Here is a 26,919-nt window from a genome sequence, read left to right as displayed (position 1 = left end):
TGACAGATGGAGGGGGAAAAAAGCAAGAGAAGATCGATCTAACGTCTTGCAATTGTCTCTTCTGTATGCCGCTCATTCCGAGTTGTGATTTAGTTTAGACAAGTAAGATAACGTCTTGCAATTGTCTCTTCTGTATGCCGCTCATTCCGAGTTGTGATTTAGTTTAGACAAGTAAGATATTGGCAAACTAGGTATGAAGTAAAGTACAATTGAAAAACGCCCAAAAGTTGCAGGAAGTGTGACCACCCACAAGTCCCGCCCTCTAATTAATGGTTACCTTTGGGTAAACTCTTGTATAGCCGAGATCAAGAATGTGTGGAGTCTATCACCAATCACCATACTCCTATGTGCCTTCACGCCACGGAACAATTCACAGGGGAAAACTTTACTTTTCGTCGGCATATCTGCCACTAGGTAGGCGATTTGTAATTGTTATTGAATAACGACAATGAAACGAATTCTACCAAATTCTTGAAAATGTGTAAATTTTCTTGCATTGCATGCTTGGAAGACGTGAAATGTTCTGAAATGTTGCCATTTGTACTTGTGAACCATACACTCTTTGCTCTCTGTGCTACAACAACATGTGTATCGGAAGATGTGTCCAGTTAATCACCTATTATCAAAATAATTTTGCTTTGCACCCTTGCATTCGCTCGATTCGGGGAGGAAATTCCTCACCTAAAATCTTTAGCCTACTTAAGGTTTTGAAAGGGGTGTAAAAAGAACTCCTGAGTGAAGTTAAAAGTACAATGTTGTAAAGGAACTTGGACAAACACAACACATTACAAAAATCCGGAGATAATAAACATATTTTTACATTCCCAAAATCCAAGAGCCAATCTCTCTTCAAAACCTTGAATTTTGCAGACTAACGAGGCTATGGCGTCTGGACTGCGAGGTTCGTGTTGCTCCACACCTTCTGTTGGTGATTGTCCTTTTACTAATTTCGTCGTATTGCCTTTCATCCTTATCTTTGCGATAAGTCAAAATTGGCAGAGAAGCGAAGCCAAATAAAACAAATCAATCATTCAACCAAAATCCAAGTCAAACAAACGTTGGAAAAATAAATACACGCCCTATGGTCTCTAAAAAGTCGATCAAATGACTTTTATATTTTTAAACTGTAATACTCTGTGTCGAATGTAGTTCATTAAGAAAGAAGGAATCTGCACAATCATGTCGATCATCACGTTCAATTATGCAAGTCACAGTTTCATTAATTTCAAGCTTACCAGGTTCAAGACGAATGACGATGCAGTAGGCCGGTTTGTTTTGTTTCGCAATGCTATGTGAGACACACAGTAACCATAGATGCCACCAGGAGGGGAAAAACCGATGAAATCTGTTCTTAGCAGGGTTAAATCCCTAATACAGTGAAGTGAGGCTGACAGGGTACGTCAGTTATACAACAAGTTCGGGTTTCAGTTCTAATTGTTTTTTCTCAATTACTGCTAGGAATGGTTGAACAGGTATTTACTCGATACGTAAATTACACATAGTTCACTAGTAAATTCCTTAACATAGAAAAGTTTTTAACGTCTGCGTGAAAAACTATTTTCAATTTAATAAAAACATGAACTCCAATAATACGTAGCCTACATAATTCGATGGTATTCTGAAGCTTGTATATTAGGTGAAATTGCTCACTGAATTTCTTCTGTTTCAACAACCAAAACCATCGATTTTTTTTTTGAATGCGGAAATCAATGTTACATTCGATTTCTCTATGTCTACATTTAACGTAAGCACAGGATGCTTCATGCACCGTGAGTTATGCATGCTTCACTTAGTCCTACATCAAGTGTAGGGATGGCCAAACGGATCCCAATCCGAAAAATTCGGATTCGTTCGGATCCGGATCCGGATCTGAAAGTTTCGGATCTGGATCCGGATCCGAAAGTTCCGGATCTGGATCCGGATCCGAGAGTTTCGGATCCGCGGATCCGGATCCAAAAGTTACGGATCTGGATCCGGATCCGGATCCGGGTCTGAAAGTTTCGGATCTGGATCCGGATCCGAAAGTTCCGGATCCGAAAATTTCGGATCTCAATCCCATTATAATATTACCACAACTTAAAAGGTATTATGATCTTCGATTACAAAGACATTTTTCGTTAGTCCTACAAGAATTTTTTTCAAGTGTTGTTCCTAAAATACTTTGCTACGCATCGGCTAACACACTCGTGCACACATGTCAGAGGTGATTTTGTAAATGCCATTGAAACGAATATGTATTCATTCGAATGTATTGGAAATGAAAAAACACATAAATGTGAGACATTCCATTCCAGGATGAAACCTTTAACACATATAACAAGATAGAAATGTTATACAAAAATTATACAATTGTTCTACAGTTACAGTTCTACAAATTAAAATAAAACATTATAATATATGCAGTGTTAAATAATTACAAGGGAGGTTATCTAAGTATCCCCCTCCGATTTCCATGAAACTTGGCAGGTGTATAGTGGGGCCCAATGGAAGAAATACGTGTTTTTTTTTTTTGTTTCAGCTAAAAAACAGTTTTAGGGGGCAAAACTCCCTCAAATGTCAAGATGAGGACAAATTGAAGTGAGGATCTGACCCCTGTGTCCCCCTCCGATTTCCATGATACTTGGCAGGTGTGTGTATAAACGGGCCCAAATGAAGAAATACGTGCTTTTTGTTTCAGCTAAAAAAACTGTTTTAGGGGGCAAAACCCCCTTAAATGTCAAGATGAGGACAAATTGAAGTGAGGATCTGACCCCTGTGTCGCTCCGATTTCCATAAAACTTGGCAGGTGTATAGTGGGGCCCAATGGAAGAAATACGTGTTTTTTTGTTTCAGCTAAAAAACGGGTTTAGAGGGCAAAACCCCCTCAAATGTCAAGATGAGGACAAATTGAAGTGAGGATCGGACCCGTGTCCCCCTCCGATTTCCATGATACTTGGCAGGTGTGTGTATAAACGGGCCGAAATGAAGATTTTTTTTTGTTTCAGCTAAAAAACTGTTTTAGGGGGCAACCCACCCCCTCAAATGTCAATATGAGGACAAATTTAAGTGGGCATTTGACTTATGTGTCCCCCTCCGATTTCCATGAAACTTGGCAGGTGTATAGTGGGGCCCAAAGGAAGAAATACGTGTTTTTTTGTTTCTGCTAAAAACTGTTTTACAGGGCGAAACCCACTCAATTGTCAAGATGAGAACAAATTGAAGTGGGGATCTGACCCCTGTGTTCCCCTCCGATTTCCATGAAACGTGGCAGGTGTATAGAGGGGCCAAAAGGAAGAATTTCGTGTTTTTTTGTTTCAGCTAAAAACTGTTTTAGGGGGCAAAATCCCCTCAAATGTCAGGATGAGGACAAATTGAAGTAAGGATCTGACCCCTGTGCCCCCCTCCGATTTTCATGAAACTTGGCAGGTGTATAGAGGGGCCCAAAGGAAGAAATACGTGTTTTTTTTGTTTCGGCTAAAAAAACTGTTTTAGGGGGCAAAACCCGCCTCAAATGTCACGATGAGGACAAATTGACGTGAGGATCATCTGACCCCTGTGTCCCCCTCCGATTCTCATGAAATTTGACAGGTGTATAGAGAGTCCGTATGCCCCCTGTTTCTTCCTATGCCATATTTACGTGGTTTCGGGGTCAGATCCCCACTTCAATTTCTCCTCATCTTGACATTTGAGGGGGGGGGGGATGAAAACACACATACATGTGAGAAATTCCATTCCAGAATGAAACCTTTAACACACATAACAAGATAGAAATGTTATACAAAAATTATACAATTGTTCTACGGTTACAGTTCTACAAATTAAAATAAAGTTCTGGATCTGGATTTCGGATCCACTAGGATCCGGAACTGACCATCCCTACTATACACCTGCCACGTTTCATGGAAATCCGAGGGGAACACAGGGGTCAGATCCTCACTTCAATTTGTCCTCATCTTGACATTTGAGAGGTGGTTGCTCCCTAGAACAATTTTTTTGCCGAAACAAAAAAAACACGTATTTCTTCATTTGGGCCCTGCAAGTTTCATGGAAATCGGAGGGGGAGACTTAGACCTCCCTTGTAAGTGTATTAATTAATTACAAATCGCGCACGTGCGCACACACACTATATATACTATATGTGTGTATGTATATTATATATATATGTATATTAGCAGGTAACAATATGTTATAAGCACATTGTTACTTTCCAAAGAAGTGCATGTGGGATGGCAAAACGCCGAAAGTTTTGGATCCGGATCCGAAAATTCTGGATCCGGATCCGGAAGTTCTGGATCCGGATCCGAAAGTACTAGATCCGGATCCGGATCCGAAAATTCCGGATCCGAAAAATTTTAGGATCCGGAACCAACCGGATCCGGATTTCGGATCCGCTAGGATCCGGATCTGGCCATCCCTAATCAAGTGATGTGTGTCGAAGCAAGGATGTATTTAGGGGGGGGGGGGTCGAAAGACTTATCAAGTACTAAAATTCAATAATGCAAAATATATTGGTTTAGTCTTTGTTGTATAATTTTCTCTGAACTTATTGGAAGACGATTATATTGGGATCATACGGCTTTGAAGGACAGGAAGGACATATTTAGGGGGAAGGGTCCAGGGGTTCGGACCCCCCGAAAGACTTACCAAGTACTGAAATTAAGTAATGGAAATATTAGTATTTGTTGCATAATCGATGGTTATTAATTTCCTCTGAACGTTTCAAAAGGCAAGGATTACATTGGGATCATACGGCTTTGAATGACATTACAAAGAAGATTTATGTACACTACTACTCAAAATAATATGCATAAAATACTAATCTTAACTACAAGTAAGCTACGTAATGAATATGCGATGTTATGTCTCTATTCTTATACAGTCTTTTTACCTATTCGTGTAATAATAATATAATATTAATTTATGTATTGTAATTAGTATTAATTTGATTTAATATAATTATTTTAATTTAAACGTTATTATTATTATTACTATTATTATTATTCCTGAGACACTTGGTTCGGACCTTCCCCCCCGAAACATAGTGCGTGATACGTGCCTGTGTCGAAGCTATCTGATTTGAGCCCTTTCCCTTTCTATTACACGTATTTAGAGGACCATTTCCAGATTATAGATTAAGAGGGTGTTGGAACTACGCCACTTTTTTCTAGAAGTCTAACGTCCTCACAAATAATGGGTAATAAACATCAAAATCACTGGAAAGAAATATCTCTAAAATATATAATTGTGTGGATAAAAATAACATACGTGCTCTGTAATGCTTTGTTCAAGTAATCTAGGCGCATTGAAATAAAATTTGTAACCTTCAAGCACATGGACTTCATGAAGATAAAGATTTACGTTGTTGAGTGTAAATATGGCCTATCTCATCCTCATAATCTGCCACCGTATAATAGATTTGATACAAGAAGACAATTAAAGCTGACTAATGAACAGGGCGAAAACCTACATTTTCCAACTGTTATGTTCCACAAAAATCTCAAAAGCTAAACGAATAGCCATAATGACCACGGATAGTTCGACCAGAGCGTATAGAAGAAATAGTGTCCGCACTCCCTAAGTTGCCGTGGTCCACCGCCTAGATGGCAGTGGTGACGTTTGAGAGGGCGCGGAAGATGCTCGCGTTGCTTACATAACTACATAAGAAACAAAAATGCATGTTACTTACGTTTGGAGAAAAGCTCAGCAGCTGGATAGTTTGGAGAATTTCCGAGATGATTTTGCTGTCTTCGAGGCACTTAATTCCTTTCTTATCTCCTTGGTGCGGAAGAAAAATCGACATTTCAGATAGTGAAATACGAGTTTAGGTAGCGTACGCAGCACATGATCTTCACAGCATCCTAATTGCGAAGTTTTTACAGCAATTAATTTTAAATTGCCGAAACACTCAAAAAATATATCACCCCATAAACTGTTAGCACATGATATTTTTTCTGCAACAAATTCTTCCACTCGTAACAGCACATCATAAATACTTTTCGATGCATAGGTAAGGTATTTACAGCCGTCGCCCGAACCATAGTCGATTAGCGTAAGTGAGGCAGGTACATTAGTTGGTTCCCCGTGCAGAAAAGTTGTACACAGTTTACAATCCGTCACTTTGGAAATATACCGCACTATGTATGTTCATTTAAGTTCGGTATGTTGTTTTCCCAGTCCGGTATTTGAATTTCATCTTCAACAATGGAATTTTTTTCCCTTATTTTATTTTCAGCTTGCTTCTTGACAGAAAGATTTCTATTTTCGGTTGCTCTTGCCAGAGTTCGTATTTGATTAACAAAAGACGTCAGAGGAGATTCAGTCCTGTATTCACAGTTTCCGCCCGAAAATAAAGCAAGTTTTGCTGGTACGTAAATTGATTGCAGCATATGTAAGTGCAGAAAATCCACAGTGGAGGGATGATCATCACAAGTGAACGACCGCAATATATCAAAATGGCGTTCTAGGGAATCTTGATTAAATTTTCCTGTCAAAACGTACTTGTAATTGTTCTTCCACAAATATTCGGACACTTCTAAAGTACTTTCTAAAGTCACTCTTAAGGACTCTAAAGTTTTTTTTCTGAAGCGAAGAAATTTCTATTATCTCTAAGGACAGCATTCCATTTTATTAAAGTTGTATGTGCTTCTGATCCTTTATATAGTGCCTGTGCAGGAGTGAATGAATTTAATGCGTTAACCAGGCAGTTTAGGTCCGTTGTGAAATTTTCCGTTGTTTCACTGCCTTCTAACCCCTCTGCATTAATACTCCGATAAAATTTTATTCCATTAGCCACAGATCTGCTGAACAGCTGCATTGCGAGTCTTACATTCATTCGTTGCAATGAATTAGGATCCAAATGAGCAGAGGTCACTTTGTAGCAAACTTTCATACCGGAAAGTTCAGTAGATGAATCATGTTCATACACTTTTCTGTAAAATGAATAATCAACAATATCACCATTATAGTACACCTGCATTTTATCATGGAAGTTATTCCATATGCATTTAAATATATGTGGTGCGTCTGAAATGCCCAAAGCTTTCCACTAGAGTCAGCTGGATTTTATATAGAGCACTTAAGATTGTTTCTGTTTCCGGAAATTCCTAAGCATTTCCATAACGTTTTGTTAGATTGGCTACCGTCAGATGTAAAACCAATAATTCTGACCCCTGCTTTTTCCAAATGTATGATTATCTGGATAAGTATTTTTGTGAGAATGTCACCAGGGGTGGCATTCCTGCTAGCATATACTGCTATGGGTTGAATCCAATTATACAGAAAAGGAACAAACATAAAAACTAGAGCATGATTTGCTAATTGATTCTTGCTTTCGTCTGGAGTAAGATTTCCCAAATCAACAAAGCCGTCTATTTTTAAGGAATTCGAGTTAAACTGAATTGCTTCCCTAAGTTTAACTTCATCAAAAATCAGCATTCCGCTACGCTCATTCTCATTCTTTTCACTAAGAAAATGTGTTATAGCGTCGATGGCATGGGAATTTACGCCGTAAGGACATTTAACACCCTTCACCAATTTTCTCAAGTGAGCTTCAGAAGGCAAAGGTAGCAAATCGTGATGCAAACAGTGTCTATACCCCTTGGGGGACTTAATTTTTAATAGAAGAGAATCCAGTATAAACTCAGAACTGTATCTTATTCCTGTCTTACTTTTCAGTTGGCATTTCTTTAAGATTGTATCAATTACAATTTTTTGATTTTTGCTAAGAGACGCGAACTGTTTTGACTGTGTGACCGTTGTCTTTAATTTAGCATCTTTAACGCCTTTTTCAAGCAAATTTATTTTAGCCTGTGCGACCTTTAGTTTATTCTGCGGTCTAATTAAATTGCGTTTCTGATTCTTAAGTTTTTTCTTTAGCAATGCTATTGTATTGCTAGCATCCGCAGTGTGAAGCAAATCATCCTCTACTGATAAGCTTAATGATACATTGCGACGAGTACTTACTTCATTATCATCTGTCCCCAAAGATTGCCTTTTCATGGGAGATTTTCGCTTCTTAACTGTCTTAGAGAGGTATTTGGGCAGATTAGGAAATATATGAGGAACTGCTTCTGGTTTTAAAGTCCACCTTTGTCGTGGAATTTCTACTGTATCGCCATCCACTATGAACGAATCCACTTTCCCTAAAAGGTCAGTGGAAAAATGAATATCACACACATAGCAATTATGACTTAGTTTTTTGTCTTTTCTAGGGATGGCACTCCCATTTTGAGAGACCATTACTGTCTTTAGGTGGCCTAAAAAATGTCTACTGCCTGAAGAACAGCAGTCATATCCAGATCTACAGCCGGGTACGAAAGACGTAGGCATCTTGTAGTTTTCGCTCGCTGCTGTCTCAAACACAATAATAATGCGTTGAACACAACACAAACTAGTCACAACGGATCAATCACAAATCTAACGACACTAAACTCAATAACGTAACAACGTTGTCATTAATAAAAGTACACAATGTTATTCTAGCACAACAAAACACAACGCTCTACGTAAACCGCGGCCGCACTGCAAGCAGAAAACGCTCGCAAGCGAAGGTGCTGCCAGTGTTTCGGTGGGGCACCGCTCTATTCACTTGGCTTACGGGAAGAAAACGAAGTGCACACACTTTCTCTTCTATACGCTCTGGTTCGACTGTGCCTTTCTCCGGTCTCTTCATAGCAATCTATCTAAACACAATTGGCGTAAAGCACAACGCTCTGTTTCGTTATTCCCAGTTTGGGACAATGCAAGCTTCCCTCTCATGCCTTTGCACACGCACACACAAGCACTACTATCCACTTCTGTCCCAAGCTGCAACACCCCGTCCCCCTCCACACACACACATACAAAACACGTGCATAGTATAATAGAGTGCAGGGAGTATCAGGCGAACAAATCTTCGAACGCTAAGTGGGATCCATGAGTATTAACGTGCAAATTGTCCATCACCATGTTCGTGCACTTTATTTGACCCAATAAGAGGAGCTTCAAGAATAAAAAGATAACCCAAAACAAGCTGTTGACAACTTCTACATCAGCATACATAAATATGCACCGCTTAAAAACACATAGGATGTAAGAAAAATATTAATAAAAATAGCCATGGACAATTTGGAGGGTAATACTCATGGATCCCACGTACTACTTCAAATTTCATTTACGTGTAAATCTCTTCAGATATGAACACTATAACTACAGCGCCTTGAATAACGTAGTGTGGAAAGCGACCCAAGAAACTGGTTCCCCAGACGGATGAGAAACATAGATGGCAGTGCGATCAATGTCGGTGCTAATTTTCTTATGAAAGTAATGCGGCTTTGTTAGCTTTTGGAATATATTATGTAGATTTGTTTGTCTTGAAAGGCGGTACGTGAATTGATAGAAACAGTTATATTTGTGGAGTGATTTGCAGTCACGAAATGGCATTAATTTGGAAAGAAAAGTAAAATAAAATGAATAAATAGCATGCGTGCGTAACACAAGAAGAAACATCGCAATGTGATTCCGGACGTCAGGTCTTGGACTGTGTATTAGAGTTCATTTTTCTATGTTAATAGAATATAAATAGTATCCTGAGAGATATTTCATACCGAGGCGACAAACCACAAGTGTCGCTTGAAAGCGAGCAGTCGGAAATCAATGCAACCTTTCGAACCGTAGGGACACAAGCTCTGACTGCACCGTTTCCTCAAGGAGATTTTAGACCAAAGCGACACGCGACAAACGATACGAGGATTTCACACCAAAGCGACACGGGTCATTCGGTCCAAGGCAACTTTCATACCGAAGCGACACATGTTGCTTGGAAAGGAGCCAATCAAGAGCAACATTTCACATCGTAGCGGCATGACGGGAAGCACAGGGCAGCGTTCAGTTGGTGAAATCCTCAAGCGATAAGTGTCGCGTGCCGCTTGTCGCTTTGGTGCGCAATCTCACTAAAGCAAGACACTCATTGCATCGCGTATGCACGAACAACAAACCACGGCAACATGTTGCAAGCTATTGAGGAAATGGCCCAGTTTGAGCGACGCAGAAGCGACACGTGTGGCTTATCGTGTCGCCTAGATCTGTTGTTGTAATGTGCGGTTTATCGTGTCGTCTATCTGTTGTTCGCAAGCAAGGCTTGCTAATAGACTGAAGGCACCATGTCGCTTGTCACTTAGTTGGGAACTCCCCCTGTAGCGCGTCGCTTCGGTCTCAGCACCCTTCCTTTAAGGAGCTTTCCGACCGAAGTAACAAGTAGCACGCGAATACGCCATATGAACGTGTCGTTTGCTGTTTGGACCCTCATGTGCAATGGATGCTATTTTACAGTGTGGAAGTGTGTGCCACTAGTGTGGCAGTGTGAACATCCCGTGTCGCTTGTCCCATTGGTTTGAATGTTGCCTTACACTCATGTCGATGGCACTAAGAAAGTTTTGTGGGGTTCCCCTTGTCGGTTCATGCAATCATCATTATCATCATCGCCGCGATTAGTTTGAATCGGAAGAAAAGAGACAGTAAATATCAAAAATACAAATGCTTCAGTGTGTATATCTTTAAAAGAAATGATGATGATATTAATAATAATAATGAACCTAATTCATACACAAAAATTTAGTTGCCAAGAGCATTCCACGCGTACTTTTTCTCCCGTATTATTAACGAAAGTATGACGATAACAGGACGTGGTCGACTGTCTACAATGTTCGTTAATATCTTCGCGACCACTGTACCAAATATCATAGCAATTATCACATTCATAGAAATGCTTCATGTAAAAGAATCAGACGTTGCAGCGAAAACTCCATTTACTTCCATTATAAGCAGACGAATACCAAGCACCGGGTCCAACACCAACGCCTCTAGCGGATCATTTTCGAGTGGAACCAGCCAGAGAGCGCAGAACCGTGCCGTTTTCCACACTACGTTATTCAAGGCGCTGTACTATAACGTATACCATGCGCTATCAAATATGAATTAGATATAATTAAACTGTTTACATAATATGTTAATTATACAATATGAAATGCTTATTATTATTATTATTATTATTATTATTATTTTCGTAGAAAATGACTATAGAACCTTTTCTTAAAGATGCAAACGAATTACTTCGAAATGCATAAAAAGTGTGTGCATTTAGAACTGCACTCTTAAAACTTCTTTAACAGTTAAATTGTAGAATTCTATTGTCGCTGCCACGGCACCCGTTTTACCAAACATTTGTTTTTTATTATAGTGCTCAAAGGTAGCATGTATTTGTACTTACAACGAGACAAATTCATCTGCCACCGGCTTAATGTATAACGCAATACCTGCCTGTGGCAAATGCAATCATGAATCAGTACAATGTAATCCTCAGGATGCTTATTCTTGACGTAACTACCTGGCAACTCTGGATAATCGCCGATGCTAGCTTGTCGATCAAATCAGGGACCGCAATACCCGCCTGTGGCAAATGCAATCATGAATCAGTACAATGTAATCCTCAGGATGCTTATTCTTGACGTAACTACCTGGCAACTCTGGATAATCGCCGATGATAGCTTGTCGACCAAATCAGGGACGTGACAGTTTTAAATGTGTTGTCTTTTCTAGTTTGTACGTTTCTTGAATGTGTGCTTGCGGTTCTACGATATTGCATTGCAATTATTATCATGAGCGATAAACAGGTAAGTGTAGTGCCTATGTTTCTAGTTTGCTGAAAGTACTTAAGCAACTTCAGAGCTTGCATTTATCCTGAAATTTTGCCCCCTTTCTCGCACATTTTGGGGAAACAACGCGTTCGTGAGTAACTAGACATGTTGTTACATGGTAAATTTCTCGTAAGGGACAGGCAGCTGAAATTTGCTAGTTCATTGAATTTGAATATTCGTACTTACGTATTCTGCATTGAGAAACATTGCTGACGGTGGCATTTCGCTTATTTCACGGAAATAAGCTCTATTTGCGACATATCGAGCAAGTTTTCTTCGTTTCTTTTTGCCTTCGCTAACACACAAAATGGCGGTCATAGTTTCACTACCGTACTCGTTTCACCCCACTGCACCCAAAAAATACCTACGTAGCCCCACAAACCATTGACGCATAGCCCCACGAACCATAGACACATAGCCCCACAAACCATTTGCCGGAAACTATCTTCTTCAGTTACAAAAACACATGTTTGGAAAAACTGACTGGGATTACGTCATCACACACAGGCTACATCCACCTGGAAGTAAATGGATGCAAGAGCTTTCGTGCATCGGTCAGACATTTATATCGAAAAATAGATGATTTACCGGCAAAATTCAATGAACGATGCGAGAAAACACTTCCCCTAACTTCCACAAGTATAAAGAAACTGCATTCGGTAAGTAATTTCTACTGTAAAGTTGATGAAATCCGTCTGTCCCTTACTAGAAATTTACCACTAAGGCCAAATAAGTATAACTGTCGTTCTGCTAGCAGATTAATCCTAATGGGTTCTATTGTGTTCCGGTGCGGGACCGGAACCTTTTTTCTCGCACAATTTAAATTCGGTCCAAGTTGCGTATTGTTACATTGAGATCCCTGGACCGTATTTAAATTGATGCGGGAAAAAAGGTTCCTTTACCGCATTGAAATTCATTCTGGAAAAAAGGTTCCTGGACCGAATTGAAATTCATTCTGGAAATACGATTCCTGGACCGAATTTAAATTGATCCGAAAAGGTTCCTGGACCGAATTGAAATGCTTTAAATATGAAAAGGTTATACACTGTCTAGAACTCATTTACGTTTGCTGATTTTCTCTCCCAGTCCGTGATTGAATTTATTTACATTTCCTGGACCAGGATTGACCGATCAAAAGTTGCCTTCTAAAAATGTCCGCGAGAACGTTTTACATTGGAATGTCACACTGCGGTTGTAGAAAACGTAGCGCAGGGAATATATCAAAATACTGTTGTTCTCTCGTGGGCCAGGTTCAAAAACTCCCTTGTCGAAGAGTTACTGTACATAACGCAATGGACTGACTATATTAAGCCCGTTTCCATTACCACAAATTTGCCGCGCAACATGACGCGCGGCATGCGACGGGGCATGTACCAAGCATTTGTTGAAATGGAAACTGTCTGCAACATACCGCGGCGCAAGTGCCGGGGACAAAATTGCCCCAAATGATTTTGGCGTACAACATGCGCCGCGTCATGCACCGCGGACAATGGAAACAGCCTTTTTCAGAATCAGTTTAAATAGGGTCCAAGTTCCGTGTTGAAATGAAACAATACGCAACTTGGATCAATTAGACCTGACGATAAACAATTATCCACTTGTGAGCATGAAAGACTAATCCAGGTGCTGGCTGTCTCGAGAATCTAAGGTACAGTACAAGGTAGAAATGGGCGAAACGCAAACGCTGCAGTCACCTTGCCCCTCTCCATGTAGCCCCATTCTTGCTGATTTTTTCTCCTGGACCGAAATTGAATTTATTTAAAATTCCTGGACTTTTTATTGATCAACTAATTGGGTGACACATACAGATATATGAATTCCTTAACTTGGACGTTATTAATGAAAATACAGTAATTACATATCTTATTGAAATAAATTGAAATCGCATTGTATTGTTGGTCATTATAGAAAGTGAAAATTGTAAGGCACAGATTATTGCTTTGATGTTACCAATCGTATCACTATAGTGCCTCGGCTGTAATACGACTGTGATTAATAAGTTAAGGTAGATAGATTCGTACAATTGAGAAATGTCATGTTTCTACCTCCTAGTTGCTGATTTTGAGACTGTTAGACCGATAGACGGAGCAATGAAGGTAAGACAGAAATAATAAAGTCAGGGAAGAAGCTTTCAACTATATCTTTCCTACAACTGTTTGTTGTACGTACGATAAATGTAGGATCTCAAAGAAACTTGGTCCCTTTCTTTACTACAGCAGCAGGGAATTCTTTTATATAATTTTAACAGGAAGATATAACTTTAAAATAACAATTGTATGATTGTCTTTTCTTGTTAGAATTTTCAGATGTTTGAATACGTGACTTTTCACTTGAATGTTGATTCGCCAACGGTGGTTATGTCCTTCTAATGGTGCCATGGACCTCAAAGCAGGTCCGGACGTTAATTGCTATTTGAAATGCGAGGATTAACATCTTGCACGTTGCTCGAGTAATTCATTAACATTACCTGTTCTGCGGGCGTGTATATCTCAGTGACATATTAGCGTTACATTTGCAATTTGATAAACGCATTTCCTGCACCTGTAAAACTCGATTGAATTCGACGTTCCATTGTCATTGACCTTAGTTCTTAGAAGGGAAAATTTGCACGACCAAACATTCCAACTCGCGGACCCACAACCAGAGGGCTACCTAAGTTGCGGTTACTGTCATTTTTTTTCACTTTCCTTCTTTCGTGTTACGTTTGCTAGTCCGTGAGCGTGCGTTAATGTTGAGGTGATGTTTCTTTAGATAACAAATCTCATAAAGAGAGAAAACATGCTGCCTTCTTGAACTAACAGGCGAGAAAAGATAAACCCTAATCCGTGAACTTGAAACGTTCTATCCGTTACAACTACGAGTTGCAAAAAAAGAAAGAAGAAAGTTCATTGTAAAATGAAAGCACGTACCAAGTTAAATGTCCATGCCAGTAACGAACATTCCGCTCAGCGCCAATGTCTGTCGAACTACCAACGATTTATAATATCAAGCATAATTTATTGTCTTGTAAAGCAAGGGGGAGTTTTCAGTACCTCAGTTGCTGAACAAACCTTTCACACCTGCTGTACGGCAGGACTTTTCCCCCCCCTTGGTCCCAGTACCAAGTATTCTAAAAATAGTTTAGTGTAAAAAGTGTAGAGCAATAATCGTTATTCTTCTTTGAAAGAAGACGTAAGCACTGCTCATATATATATATCTTTCTTCACTCTTGCCCACCGAAGCGAAGCAGGTTTTCATGTATGAGGTACTAAACAACAAACCTGCACAAATGTACATGTAACCCAGAACCGACCCTAGGGAGGGGCAACTCTGGCACTCTCCTGAGGCCCCGCGCTAAAAAAAAAATATTTTTGTATGACGCTGATACTTCCAACATAGTAACTAATCTTGTTTTTCATGAATTCATGGATTATTTTGACACACTGTAAAATATCCAAAATTACCGAAACCAAACTCTAAACAAAGCAATACATAATAATCGTTTCAAATATTTAAGTTAAAAATAGTTAATATTACACTATTTTAAAATTATATTATTTAATAAGAAATACAAATCAAGTACAGCGTCAAAATTTAAAAAAAAAGGAGTTATGATGAAGAATGTTACTGGATATGATTAAAATTGCCACTTTGATGCATAAAATATTAATTTGATATTGAACATTTCCAGTTCTTTAATTGAATATGAACATCACATCAGTGGTGCATCCATGGGCGTATTTAAGGGGTCCAACGGGTCCAACCCCCCCTTCCTTTGGTTCAGTAAAATTGCCAGATTACCTGTTCTATCCGCTATGAGCAAAGACGTGTTCGTAAAAATTTCTTCCGACTTATTTTGTTCTAAATTACAAGCGTATGGAACGGGATACGGATGGGAAGGAGATTAATTCCTCACACCGGATGGAATCGCAAAGCAAATGTCTGCAATTTCCTGATAGTTTCGGAATTTATCTGGAAAATACTGAGAAAACAACTGACATTTCGCAAATTCTATAATGCTACATGTAAGTTCTGCCCGAAGCAGCTGTTTGTGAACTTATAGTGCGAATATTATTATTTCATTATAAGTTCCCGATATGGTATTCCTCAGGTTCTAATTTTTTGATAATTTGAAATTTCTCAACTGTTTAATAATCCCGAAGGGTCGATAATTCATTTTTGGTTTTAAAAATGCAGTGCAAGGTAGCCACGGAAATACTGTAACGTTCTCAAGTTGTTTGACATAAGAAGGACAGAAATACTAAGTAGGGAGACTTGTGAAATCGTATACACTAATAGTAGAAACTTTACTGTTGTCTATTTTTGAACCATTTTGTAGTAGAAATGAACCCAAGATTCTCTGAACACAGTGAACACATTGAAAAATTGCAACAACTTATTCCAATATGAAATGCCTATTCCTCATTCATTCCGACAGTGTCAAAATGTTGGATGGCCTGGTTTATATTTTTTACATTTTCAAATCTAAATGAAAAATGTGGCAAATAGTAATTGAAAAGACATGTCCAGGATCTGCATTATAGGCAGTAGAAAATTGTGACAAGCTCTTGTACTCAAATATGCACAAATTGTTAGTGATCTTGGCTACACTGCCAGTTTCATCTTCAACACCCGAGAGGATGTGTTTAACATTAAGGAGGTTGAAATAATGTCTTCGCAATTCAACGGGGGATCCTTCACTAATGGACCTTGCACTGTTAAGTGTACATACATACGAAAATTAAAATAACATCGATGATGTTATTTTCAATTTTGTAGCAAGAAGGAAAATACTAATTCTAATATTGTTTCTTAAAGAGAAGCTGGGATTAGCTTTTTCAAAAACATTTTCTGCTCATTTTATGTAGAGAAGTTAGAAGTTCGTAGATAGACTTTCATGTGGTGGCAGATTGGATTTTGATAGCCAGATCATACCTAGGGATGGTATACGTCCCGGATTCAGGGACAATCCCGGAATGGTAGCATTTGTCCCGGTGTCCCGAATAGTTTCTTCGGGATGCACAAATGTCCTGGAATTGGGTGGGAAGGAAGAAATGATTAAGACTGTACTTTCCTGAACTTTTCTATATTTAAATGCGTAGACGTAATTTTAAAATGCTCGTTTTACAAAACAATCTAACTCTACATTGAACTGCTCCTTCTCCATAATACAAGAGTTATCGAATTACAAGACGGTACTGCAAACATCTTTGACTTCACGATGGAGCCGCCGTCTGCTGGCGGTGCTGAATTTCAGTTACGATTCCATTCCATTGTATAGTAACCTGCTTACTACAAAGAGTCAGTTCTTGGGTGCCCCTCTGTTCAGTCTGCAGTTTTCAAATAAAGTTCCCACACAATGTGGGATGTAAATGATCATTATGTTGTACATACATACAACTTTATCGGGTCCAGCCCTCCCCCCCCCCCCGCTCCCTAACAAGCTTCCGGTCAGTAGTGTCCCGGATTTTCACTTGTGAAATATAGGAACCCTAATTGTACCAAAAGTTGACCCCCCCCCGTACGTGAACTATATATACGCCCATGGGTGCATCATAAAAGAAAAGAAGCACTAATTTAGAAACATTTATTAGTCTCTTGATTCGTTCTTGGTTTTTATCTTCAACATATTTTGCTTATTGCTGTCAGGTAATAATACGAACTATATAAATTAATTGTAGCAATATTTACATTGCAATTATTTAGGACACCTGTACTTCAGACTAAGAAACAAAAATCTGATTTTTCAGACCTCCGAAAATTTTTGGTTATTGGCCCCGTGTATATTGTATTCCCAAGCCCCGCACCCACGTAGTTCCGCATCAGGTTGCCCTGATGTAAACAACCCTTCTGAACCAGTATAGCAACTAATTTTGTATTTTCCTTTGAAATCAGTACTACAAGTATAATGTATGTAATTCATTAATCCAATTAGGCTGTACGTATACAGAGAAAGCTACAGGCGTTTACTGTAACATATGAAGTTACAAATCCAATTTTGAATACTATGAATCAGGCTAGGACCGTATTCAGGACCGTAATAAAAACGATGACCGAGCGGAGATATCCTTTCAGAGTAAAAATGTCTGAGTTTTTCTTCAAATTCTTAGCAAAATGAAAAATTAAAACGTTAAAAGTGAACATAGCAAGTAACAACTTGCTCACTAGATGACTAGATGTAACGAGTGCGATTACCCAAACACCGTCGATAGCGACTGATAAGCCGACATCAGAAATCTGCGCAAACCATGTCTCACGTCACATGGCTCCAAGTCGATTCTACATTCATTTGAACGTGGTATATTGGTATATTGTAACTTTCAGTTCATTAACATGGACATCCAGAAGAGGCGCCCTTGGAAAATGATTGTCAAACTAATAGCACATATTTCAGACATAGCTATAATTTCATTTCAATCACGGTAATTTATGTTAAGGGCGTTGCAGGAACACGAAAACTTCAAACTGAAGGAGTGGTATCTCCCCTCAGCTTGCGAAATGTTCGCAAAACATCCACCCCCAGTCAGGCCCGTACCCAGGATTTTTGGAGGGGGAGGCCAAGCCCGAAACCTTGGTTTTATATATATTTAATTATATATATAATTGTCATGACATATATGTCAATTATAAAATTATTAATTAATATAATTAATTTATTTATTTATATATATTTATATTTATAAACATATAGTATAAACAAATTGATTTGCTACATTTATAAACTAGCAAATTAATTCCTTTAATGACTGGTGCAAAATGTCAAGAAATTAGAAGATAGGTGAGATGTTTTTAATAAGTGTTAGATATTGTTTAATTTAATTATTGCTTTTTATTAAAAATGATAATTAAATTTTCATACTTTTATTGTGTTATGTTTTTATAATGGTTTAATGATCTCTCGAAAGGAAATATTTCCTTATCAGAGTTGTAGCTAAAGATTTCAGCGCCCAGGACGAGAATGATTTTCTCACCCCTGCACCGAATTTGCACCCCCCCTACCTAGATGTACTTAGACATTGTAGAAATTTTATGTACTTACTCTTTCCGTTGAATTCTATGAAAAGAAAAATTAGATTTAAAGAAATGTAGCTAATAAAAGGACAGTCGGTTGTGACATCTCACACCATCTTCTTTGAAGCAGTGCGTGTTATTGTTCACATCTGCAACATCGATTGCAAATTCAAGATAACTAGGTGGAGGGACAAAAATTAGAAACTTTAAGAAGACATTAGTTTCCTATTAAATTAACATGTAAGTGCTATGTTTTATTCCCGACGAAAGGAGGTGAGAAATGTAGGAGAAATAACAGGTCGGTCTATTTTCTATGTTCCAGGGGCCTAGGGTGACAATGACAACCACCTTCGCACCTACGGCTCCAATTCTTACTATTCCAATTTGATATAATTTTAAAATCTTATCTATGACTGTAGAAGTACTACGTGTTTACCCCATGCTGTCTTTGCACCACCCTACCTAGATGTAGCTGGCATACTTAGACATTGTAGAAATTTTATGTACCTACTCCTTTCCATTGAATCCGATGAAAAGAAAACTTAGCATTCAAGAAATGTGGCTAATAAAAGAACAAGAGAGAGAGAGAGAGAGAGAGAGAGAGAGAGAGAAAGGGAGAGAGAGAGAGAGAGAGAGAGAGAACAAGATATATATATATATATATATATATGCAACATTCACACACAGGCTGACATCATTCTTTGTTATTCCTTATTCCTTCTTTGTATGTGTATATGATGTTATTCTTAGTAAAGTACCTATGTTTGAAGTCCAAAGTAATTGCTTATCTTTGTTGTTGCCCTCGGAAAATTTTAATGGGGGATTTTTTTTTAATAGAACACGATCGTTGGTGGGAAGGTGGGGATTCGTACCCTGAATGTGACCACCAACGCTATGTTATGTTATGCTTATAATGAAGAACATGTCTGAATGTGAATTAACTACAAACAGAGGACATTTTCTCATGAAGACTGCATTTCGAAAAAAGTCAAAACAGGGTGTAAGTATGGTGAACTGTCCCGACCAAACTGGAACATTTAGTAACTTCGCATAAATTGTTATAAAACTAAAATTACTAAATATAGTAGACTGCAGACTTCTGGAGTCTGACTTTCTCCAGAGACAACCCATTCATTTATACAAGAAGAAAATCTACATTTTTTGCAAAATCTTAAAAATTATCCATGTTATTTTTGTAGGATTGCATCAAAATATTACATTGCTCGAGGGGGGGGGGCATGGCCCCCCTTGCCCCCCCCCTGGGTACGGGCCTACCCCCAGTTCTATCATTGTCACCATGTTAACCAGCTAATCAGACACCCATTACCGTCATTGTGGTGTGCATAAAATGCATCAACGTGCAGTTATAAAAACGAAAGTAGCGAAACGCTTGCTACCTACGAATACGTAACAACCATTAAACTTGACAACGCTGCAATCACCGCTTTGAACCCTCTTCCCCCTCAAAAAAAGTGGCACTGACAGACAGGAAAACAGTTCGCGCGTGTGTGTGCCAGTCCGCCTACGAGTCCGTGTGTAATTCAACCGCAAAAGTTTTGTTGCAGACGTGCCCTGGTGCTCGAGTTAGAAATTCGCCTCCCAAGACTGAATGTAGATGAGTAAATTACACCAAAAAAGGACCCGCAAACCATCCTCGTGACTTCAGAAGCAAGGGTAAGTATGATCAAGTGGCTGAATCATATGAAACCCAGCGACCTAGGGATTTTACACAGATGGGTTTGCTGATTGTCCAGATAAGCTTGTGCTGCCCAACCTCTCGGTTGTCACATCTGTATCCAGAAGGGCAAAAGACCAGGATGATGTGCTCTGATTTTTTTATGAGCCTCTTTCTTAACATGCCGCCCAGCTCCTTGTTCCCATATTAAGTACCCCTTTCCCACCAACACTCGTTGTCTCTTGTTTTCCTCTGACTATCGTTGAAAAACAACAACAAAAAACACGAGATACATTCCCAATTATTGTAATATGTACAGTACATGGTTTTGTGAACTTGACCAGTAAGTGTAATGTGTACCAGATATGTTTCATGTAATGGTCGTAACGAGAGCGGGAATATTTTGTGGTGTCAGTTACTTTTATCACACCAGTGCTGTTGAAAAATGTCGATAGACCGATTTTGATACTTACACTTGAAGACGCCGAGACTGAAACTTAGTATAGATGACGCGTTTACTTGTTTAACGTCCAAGATTGAAGAGAGCTGCCACCACGAACGTGGGTGGGGATAAACAGCGGGCGAGTTGTTTTCGTCCAATCACACTCAACCTTCAGCCAATGGGCGCAGCTGTCATTCTGCTCGTCTACTCCATGTGGAGTCTCAGTCACATGACTGTGGATATGCTGTTGCCGTCCTTTGCAACTTCAATGTGGAGACCGAGGGAAGGCGAAGGGACAAGGTGGCATAGAGTAGTTGTGGAGAGTAGATGTGTGGCAACACCGTGGGTTGAGAGTGTAGGTTGAAGCTGGTGGGCGCGCTCCGTGGACTTCAAAGCCAGCCGGTCGTTAACGTAGCTAGCGCGTCGACTATACTAACAGCTTGATTATTAATGAAAAATGCACATTTGCGTTCATTGTAGTACCAAATCTTTCTTGTTTATTGTGAGCTAGACTGTCCTTCCTGGTTATACACTCCATATCCCCTCACGTGTGAACTGTTTCTTTATTTAGGGGAAATCCCCTCTTTTTTGGGGGATACGCTTCATTGATTTGGTTCGCTTCGCTTTTCTGCCACTTTTGGCTTATTGAGAAGATGATGCGTGATGATATGATGAAATTGATGAAGGGACACTCACAAAGAACACTCATGCCCAGCCCGGGATTCACAAACAACCATGCCCGAGCGGGATTCGAACCCTAGACCCCTAGCGTCGTAGCGCACTGTGCTAACCACTCCGCCACGAAGGTCCGCATTGAGGCAGGAGGAATGAGAAAAATGCATAACGTAATCGAGTATAAGAGGATAGTGAAGTGGAAGACACGAACGAGAATATTAATCTGTGTGTGATGCTTTCGTTATTTTACGTCGCTTTTCTGCTTCCATAGGTTAATCGTGGCGACGAGGTTAAATTATGAATTGATGAACTAGGACTTATTTTCATTCAGGGCTACGCATACCCCTGGGGAGTGCATTGAGGTGCCTTCTAAGTATTATTTTAATTTTAATGCCTGCAATAGATATCAGTTAATACTTGTTAATCAATCTGACATTATCGTATGTTTAATATATGTATACGGAATACACTGATCATGTCCTAAGAAGTTACAATATTTTTGTGAAATTATTTCACGCAAATCCTCAACACCGACACTCATAACAAGTTATTATTCATCCACCGTAACAATTTTCTTCAAAACCTTTCAAGATAGAATGAAGAGTGGGTGTGAGCAACTACATTGCTCACGATTCTGTAGTCCCATATATTCCCGGAAATTAGAACCAAATAACCGCCGATTTAGTTCCCGGAAACTGACTCTCCCAACATCTGTCTTCAGGATGAATATCTTCCGGGAATATTCTAGAGCTTTTGTTTCCAAGGAAGCTGTGTTCGTACCTTCCCACGACATTACATTTCCATGCCTATCGGATTCATGCTGCCAAACGGTGACTTTCAATTGGTTGCTGGAAACTAGATTGATTGATTTATTTTACGTCGCTTTTATGCCACTTTTGTCTAATCGCGAAGATGAGCATCGATGGTGATCACATGAAATAGATGAAAGGAGAATAACAAACGCAAATGGATAGCACACACAACACAGACGCCAGAGCCTCGATAGTCTGCAAAATGTAGTCCAGAGTGTACTACATGGAGGTGAGGTTGACATTCGGGTGTCTTAAGAAAGGGTCACACTCCCTGGAAACTAGGAAACAGAGATGTAGCTTGAATAAGGTTTTGAGGAGTGTCTAAAAGACTGTAAACAAAACGAAAATATCCTCCTAAAATCATGACTTCGTAAGTTCATTCCCGTAATAATATTACTTTATGCAACACCACATCTAGTTATGTGGCACAATATATAGTACATACATACAGACACACACATACATACACCCCCCACACACACACACAAACACACAAAGGAAATTAGATTAAGAATAAAATTTAAAAAAAAACTTGGGCCGCCCTCACATCATCTACATCATTTTTTAAAACGCCTTCTTTTAAATACATAATGCATCCGCCATTTATAGCAGCTGCTGCTATCAAGGCGGCGTCTATTCTCGACCCTTGAAGCACCAAAACAAAAGCGACGATTGCGTGATTCGCATTGAATATTAATCTATTTTCACCAACTTCAATAAACTTGCTAGATGCTTGCAAATGGGCACAATATGCAGCGTGCAAGACACACGCACGCGTTCAAGTTTCTTGCGTGACTGCTGAAGAATCTTCTTCTTTTATGAGGTAATCAAGTCTGGTATTATTAATAGCAACTTTGGGGCCTGATTCAATTGCAAGAAGAGTAAAATCACGGCAAAAGTAGTCAGTCAACGTGCCCAGGATTGGATTACGTATGCTTTTTATAAGTAGTCAGCAGTAATTTTGTCACCTTTTCCTCCCTGTCTTTGACGTTCTTTTCTATGGAATACGGGCCAGGGTTATGAACCCCTCCAAAAGAAAACACCTTGGGCACGCCACTGCTCAGTGAATACAACTGCGAAATTCATCATAATCGATTTTCTTGGAATAGTTCTGTGCCCAATAAAGCAGAGATTCAGTGAATGATGAGAAAAGTTTAGAGAAACCAGTGTTGATTAGTTAAATCATTCAACGTGTCACACTTATTCTATTAGACTCGCACACACACAAACAATATGGACGTCTGCAGAAAATTTTCCAAGGGGAGTCAACATTGAAAACTGGAATGGAATGATATTCTGTGACACCATTTAAGAAGAAAAGACAGACAGAGAAAAATGAAGGGATATAAACAAGAGAGAAAAAGAAAGAAAGAAAGTTTCGAGTGAGAAAGAGAGAGAGAGATTGCAAGAAATAAAAACGAAGCGACAGACATAGAGAGTGAGAAAAGAAATGAACGATAAAAAGAGAGAGAGAATGTAAGAAAGAGAAGTAAAGAAGCGCGCGGAGAGAGAGAGATTGCAAGTAAGAAAATGAAGCAGTAAGACAAATAGAGACAGAGAAGAAAAAGAGGGAGAGAGGGGAGTGAAATAAACAGCAAAACAGAAAAAGTGGAGAAATAGGAAGGAAGTAAGTACGGGAAGGAAGATAGGAAACAAGAAATTATCAAGAAGAGAGTACGTAAACTCGAACAAAGAGAAAAAAAAGGAGAAGGCATTTTCCTTACTTCCAAGGAAAGTTCTCGGCTGTTTATCAAAAACATGTCTTCATGTTTTAAATATGAGGTATAACCTGCTCAGTGACGTTTGTTAATGGCCGCGGTATTTTGACCGTGAAAGGTAGATTAGTCTTTTAATTGAGGGCTAGTATGAATGATTGATTTATTGATTGATTTGGTGTTTTAAGTCCACTTTATGAACAGTAAGGCTAATCGGGACTGGGCCCACAGTTTAAAGTGGGATCCGAACCACTATGTGCCTCCACCGGGTATCGAACCCGGGACCACTTGACAAGGCGACTCTACCACTGCGCCATCGGGGAGGCCCGCTAGTATGATTGGTTGGACGTGGAATTAACTGTCTATAATTTTACTTTAAAGTATGTGGCACCCTGACACAGGAATCCCATGCTTGATTTTTAGAGGAAACGACCCCAACCTATTCCCCAACTACCGATAAGGAATGGAGCGCGGCATATTTACATGATTTCTTTGTCCTGTCAAGCGAACATTTTCCAAGTGATCTTTTTTCATAATGGCAATTAATTTACACATTGAAGTTCGTTATAATTTCAGGACAACAGGCGACAGAACAGTATCATAATAATTTCTAGCTGTTAAATATAGGAAATATTTGAATCCAATTTGGAAAATCAATTAGCACATAGATATTACGCGTATATCCTAAAGGATATGTGAAAAATATAGTATATTCGATATGGAATGGAAGGATATGAAAATATTAGTGAAATATCTAACAATTTTAATGCTTGTTAATATATCATTTTTATTACCGGCTAATTTCTCATATGTTGATAGCGTATTGTCTTTTTCTAGCAGATCGTGCTCGAAGAATGGAGACTTAGAGGCTATTGTGTTTGTGAATAGCTCCTCCCGAAAAATAGAAATGGCACCGAGACGGGCTGTAAAAATCGATACGAGAACGAGACAGACTTCTGTAAAATTGGGACGAGGCCGAGACTTTGGAATGATATTTAAGAATTTTACCGAAACCAAATTTACTGTGCTATCCAACTTCGCCAGACGCACCACGACTGGTTTGTCGATCTGTCAGAAGGAGTCAAACGATATAGTCGACAGATAACATGCATATTATGAAAAGAACAATAATGTCACTTTTGTTATTCAGTGTTGAAATGTCTATCAAGAACGAGCACTTGGGTGTCCGTAAACAATAATTATAGAACAGTGTAAGTTGGCAAGATTTCTGGAGGTGCCCTCATCTACGCCAGTGCAAATTTGCTTATTTTGCGAACGAGACGAAACTTCCAGAGTGGTTATCACAGCGCGCTAAGACGCCAGGGGGTAGCGGGTTTGAATCCCAGCCTGGACATGGGTGTTCCATCACCACTCATCCCCATCGTCGCGATTAGTCAAACGTGACATAAAAGCTAAGTAAAACAAACCATAACAAATCAAATCACTCGTTGAGAAGCCCAGGTTTGCCTTCGTACCTGCCACAGTTGCTCCGAAACGTTCAAATGGCCCACTTCTCCGATTAAAGAAATATATATTATCCACACAAAACCAACACTCAAAGGAGTACTTGTTAAGAAAACACTAAAATATGAAGTGAAAGTTAAAGCTCTGAAGTTTGCCGCGCTTGTCCCCTACACTCACTTACCTCTGTTTGAAGTCGCGCTTGCGAGCAGCACACATGATGCGAGGAAAAACAGCCTAAGAGCCATTGCGAAAAATTGGCGAGCGCTTTCTGCGAGGTGTTCGAGGATTATGTGAAAAGAGCAAAGCCAAGGTAAGCGTTATATTACGTCCTGACGAAGGGGAGGAAGACAACATTTCGACAGAAAAGGATGGGGGGGGGGGGTAGGCAAAAAGAAAGAAAAAATACTGTGTTATCTTTCATGTTGTAATGAACTTGGGTGGAATACCCTTGGAAGGTCGTCTTGGAGGATGGGAGGGTTCCGCTGATCCATGTGTCCACTACCGTCGTCCTTTGAAGGAAATACCACCGAACTGCAGTGTTGCCAACCGTGCTTCGCGAAATGTGACCGAACGGAATGTTTATCTCGACCACTTGATGCACGTATTTCTTTCAACCTTCAAGATGATTTGTGTTCTTTCCATTTTATATATTTTACTCTCCATCCTTCAGTTTCATCGTCGTGATTGACTTTGAAAGATGGGAAAGCTACATAACGTAATAAAGAGACCACTGTGAAATTGACAATATGTATATCTAGATCATTATCAATAACTACTATGTATTTTGTTATTGCTACCTAAGAAAAGACTAACGTATTAACGATGCATCCAGCCTCTAATGAATGGATACTTGTAGACAAGCCTGGGAAGCAACGGCCGCCCGACCACATCACCTCCACAATTGGCCAAGATGTTGTGTGCATTGGGGCGGACTACCTCAAAATTAGCGAGGAATTTAAATCGATAGTGCCAACGGTGGGACAGTGAAATTCGGGTAATTTATTTGTGTGAGAGCATGAGTGATCTATAATGTATTTTTATGATCTTGTTAATAATAATCATGATGATTAAGTTAATTTATCTCGTCTGAAAATAAAATGAATGTGCCCATTTCATATTTTCACGAATTCAGCAACGGATGGTATTTGCAGATGCTGACATTTGGATTTTGTATTGATTGATTTGCTTTATTATACTTCGCTTTTTGTGCCACTTTTGGCTAATTTGCGAAGATGGATATGAGTGATGATATGATGAAATTGATGAATGACACTCACAAATGCCCAGGCCAGAATTCGAACCCGATACTCCTGGCGTCGTAGCGCGATGTGCTAACCGCTCCGCCACGGGGGCCGGCTTGGATTATGTAGTGTAAGTTTCAACGTTATTTGTGTGCTCGATTAAAGTGTGCTGCTGCTTAGATTTTTCGAGTTTAGCACGCCAAGAAGTTTGCTGCGAGGAAATTTGGAAGCAAATGCATTTGTCGTGAACTTCT

The 26,919-nt window shown here is 39.4% G+C and overlaps 1 protein-coding gene across 1 annotated transcript in view; it reads right to left on the bottom strand.

Moving 5' to 3' along the window:
* Positions 1-25,701, bottom strand: part of LOC145998544 (uncharacterized) — a 50,959-nt gene extending 25,258 nt beyond the window's left edge. Inside the window, exon 1 of the mRNA XM_083134967.1 lies at positions 25,606-25,701. Coding sequence (XP_082991093.1) covers positions 25,606-25,669 — 64 coding nt within the window. The 5' untranslated portion in view covers positions 25,670-25,701. The remainder of the gene's footprint in view (positions 1-25,605) is intronic.
* Positions 25,702-26,919: the final 1,218 nt, after the last annotated feature.

This window comes from Lepisma saccharinum, chromosome 14, assembly GCF_977018435.1.
Source record: "Lepisma saccharinum chromosome 14, izLepSacc3.1, whole genome shotgun sequence".
Lineage (NCBI taxonomy): Eukaryota > Metazoa > Arthropoda > Insecta > Zygentoma > Lepismatidae > Lepisma > Lepisma saccharinum.
This window is presented reverse-complemented; position numbering and strand designations above follow the sequence as displayed.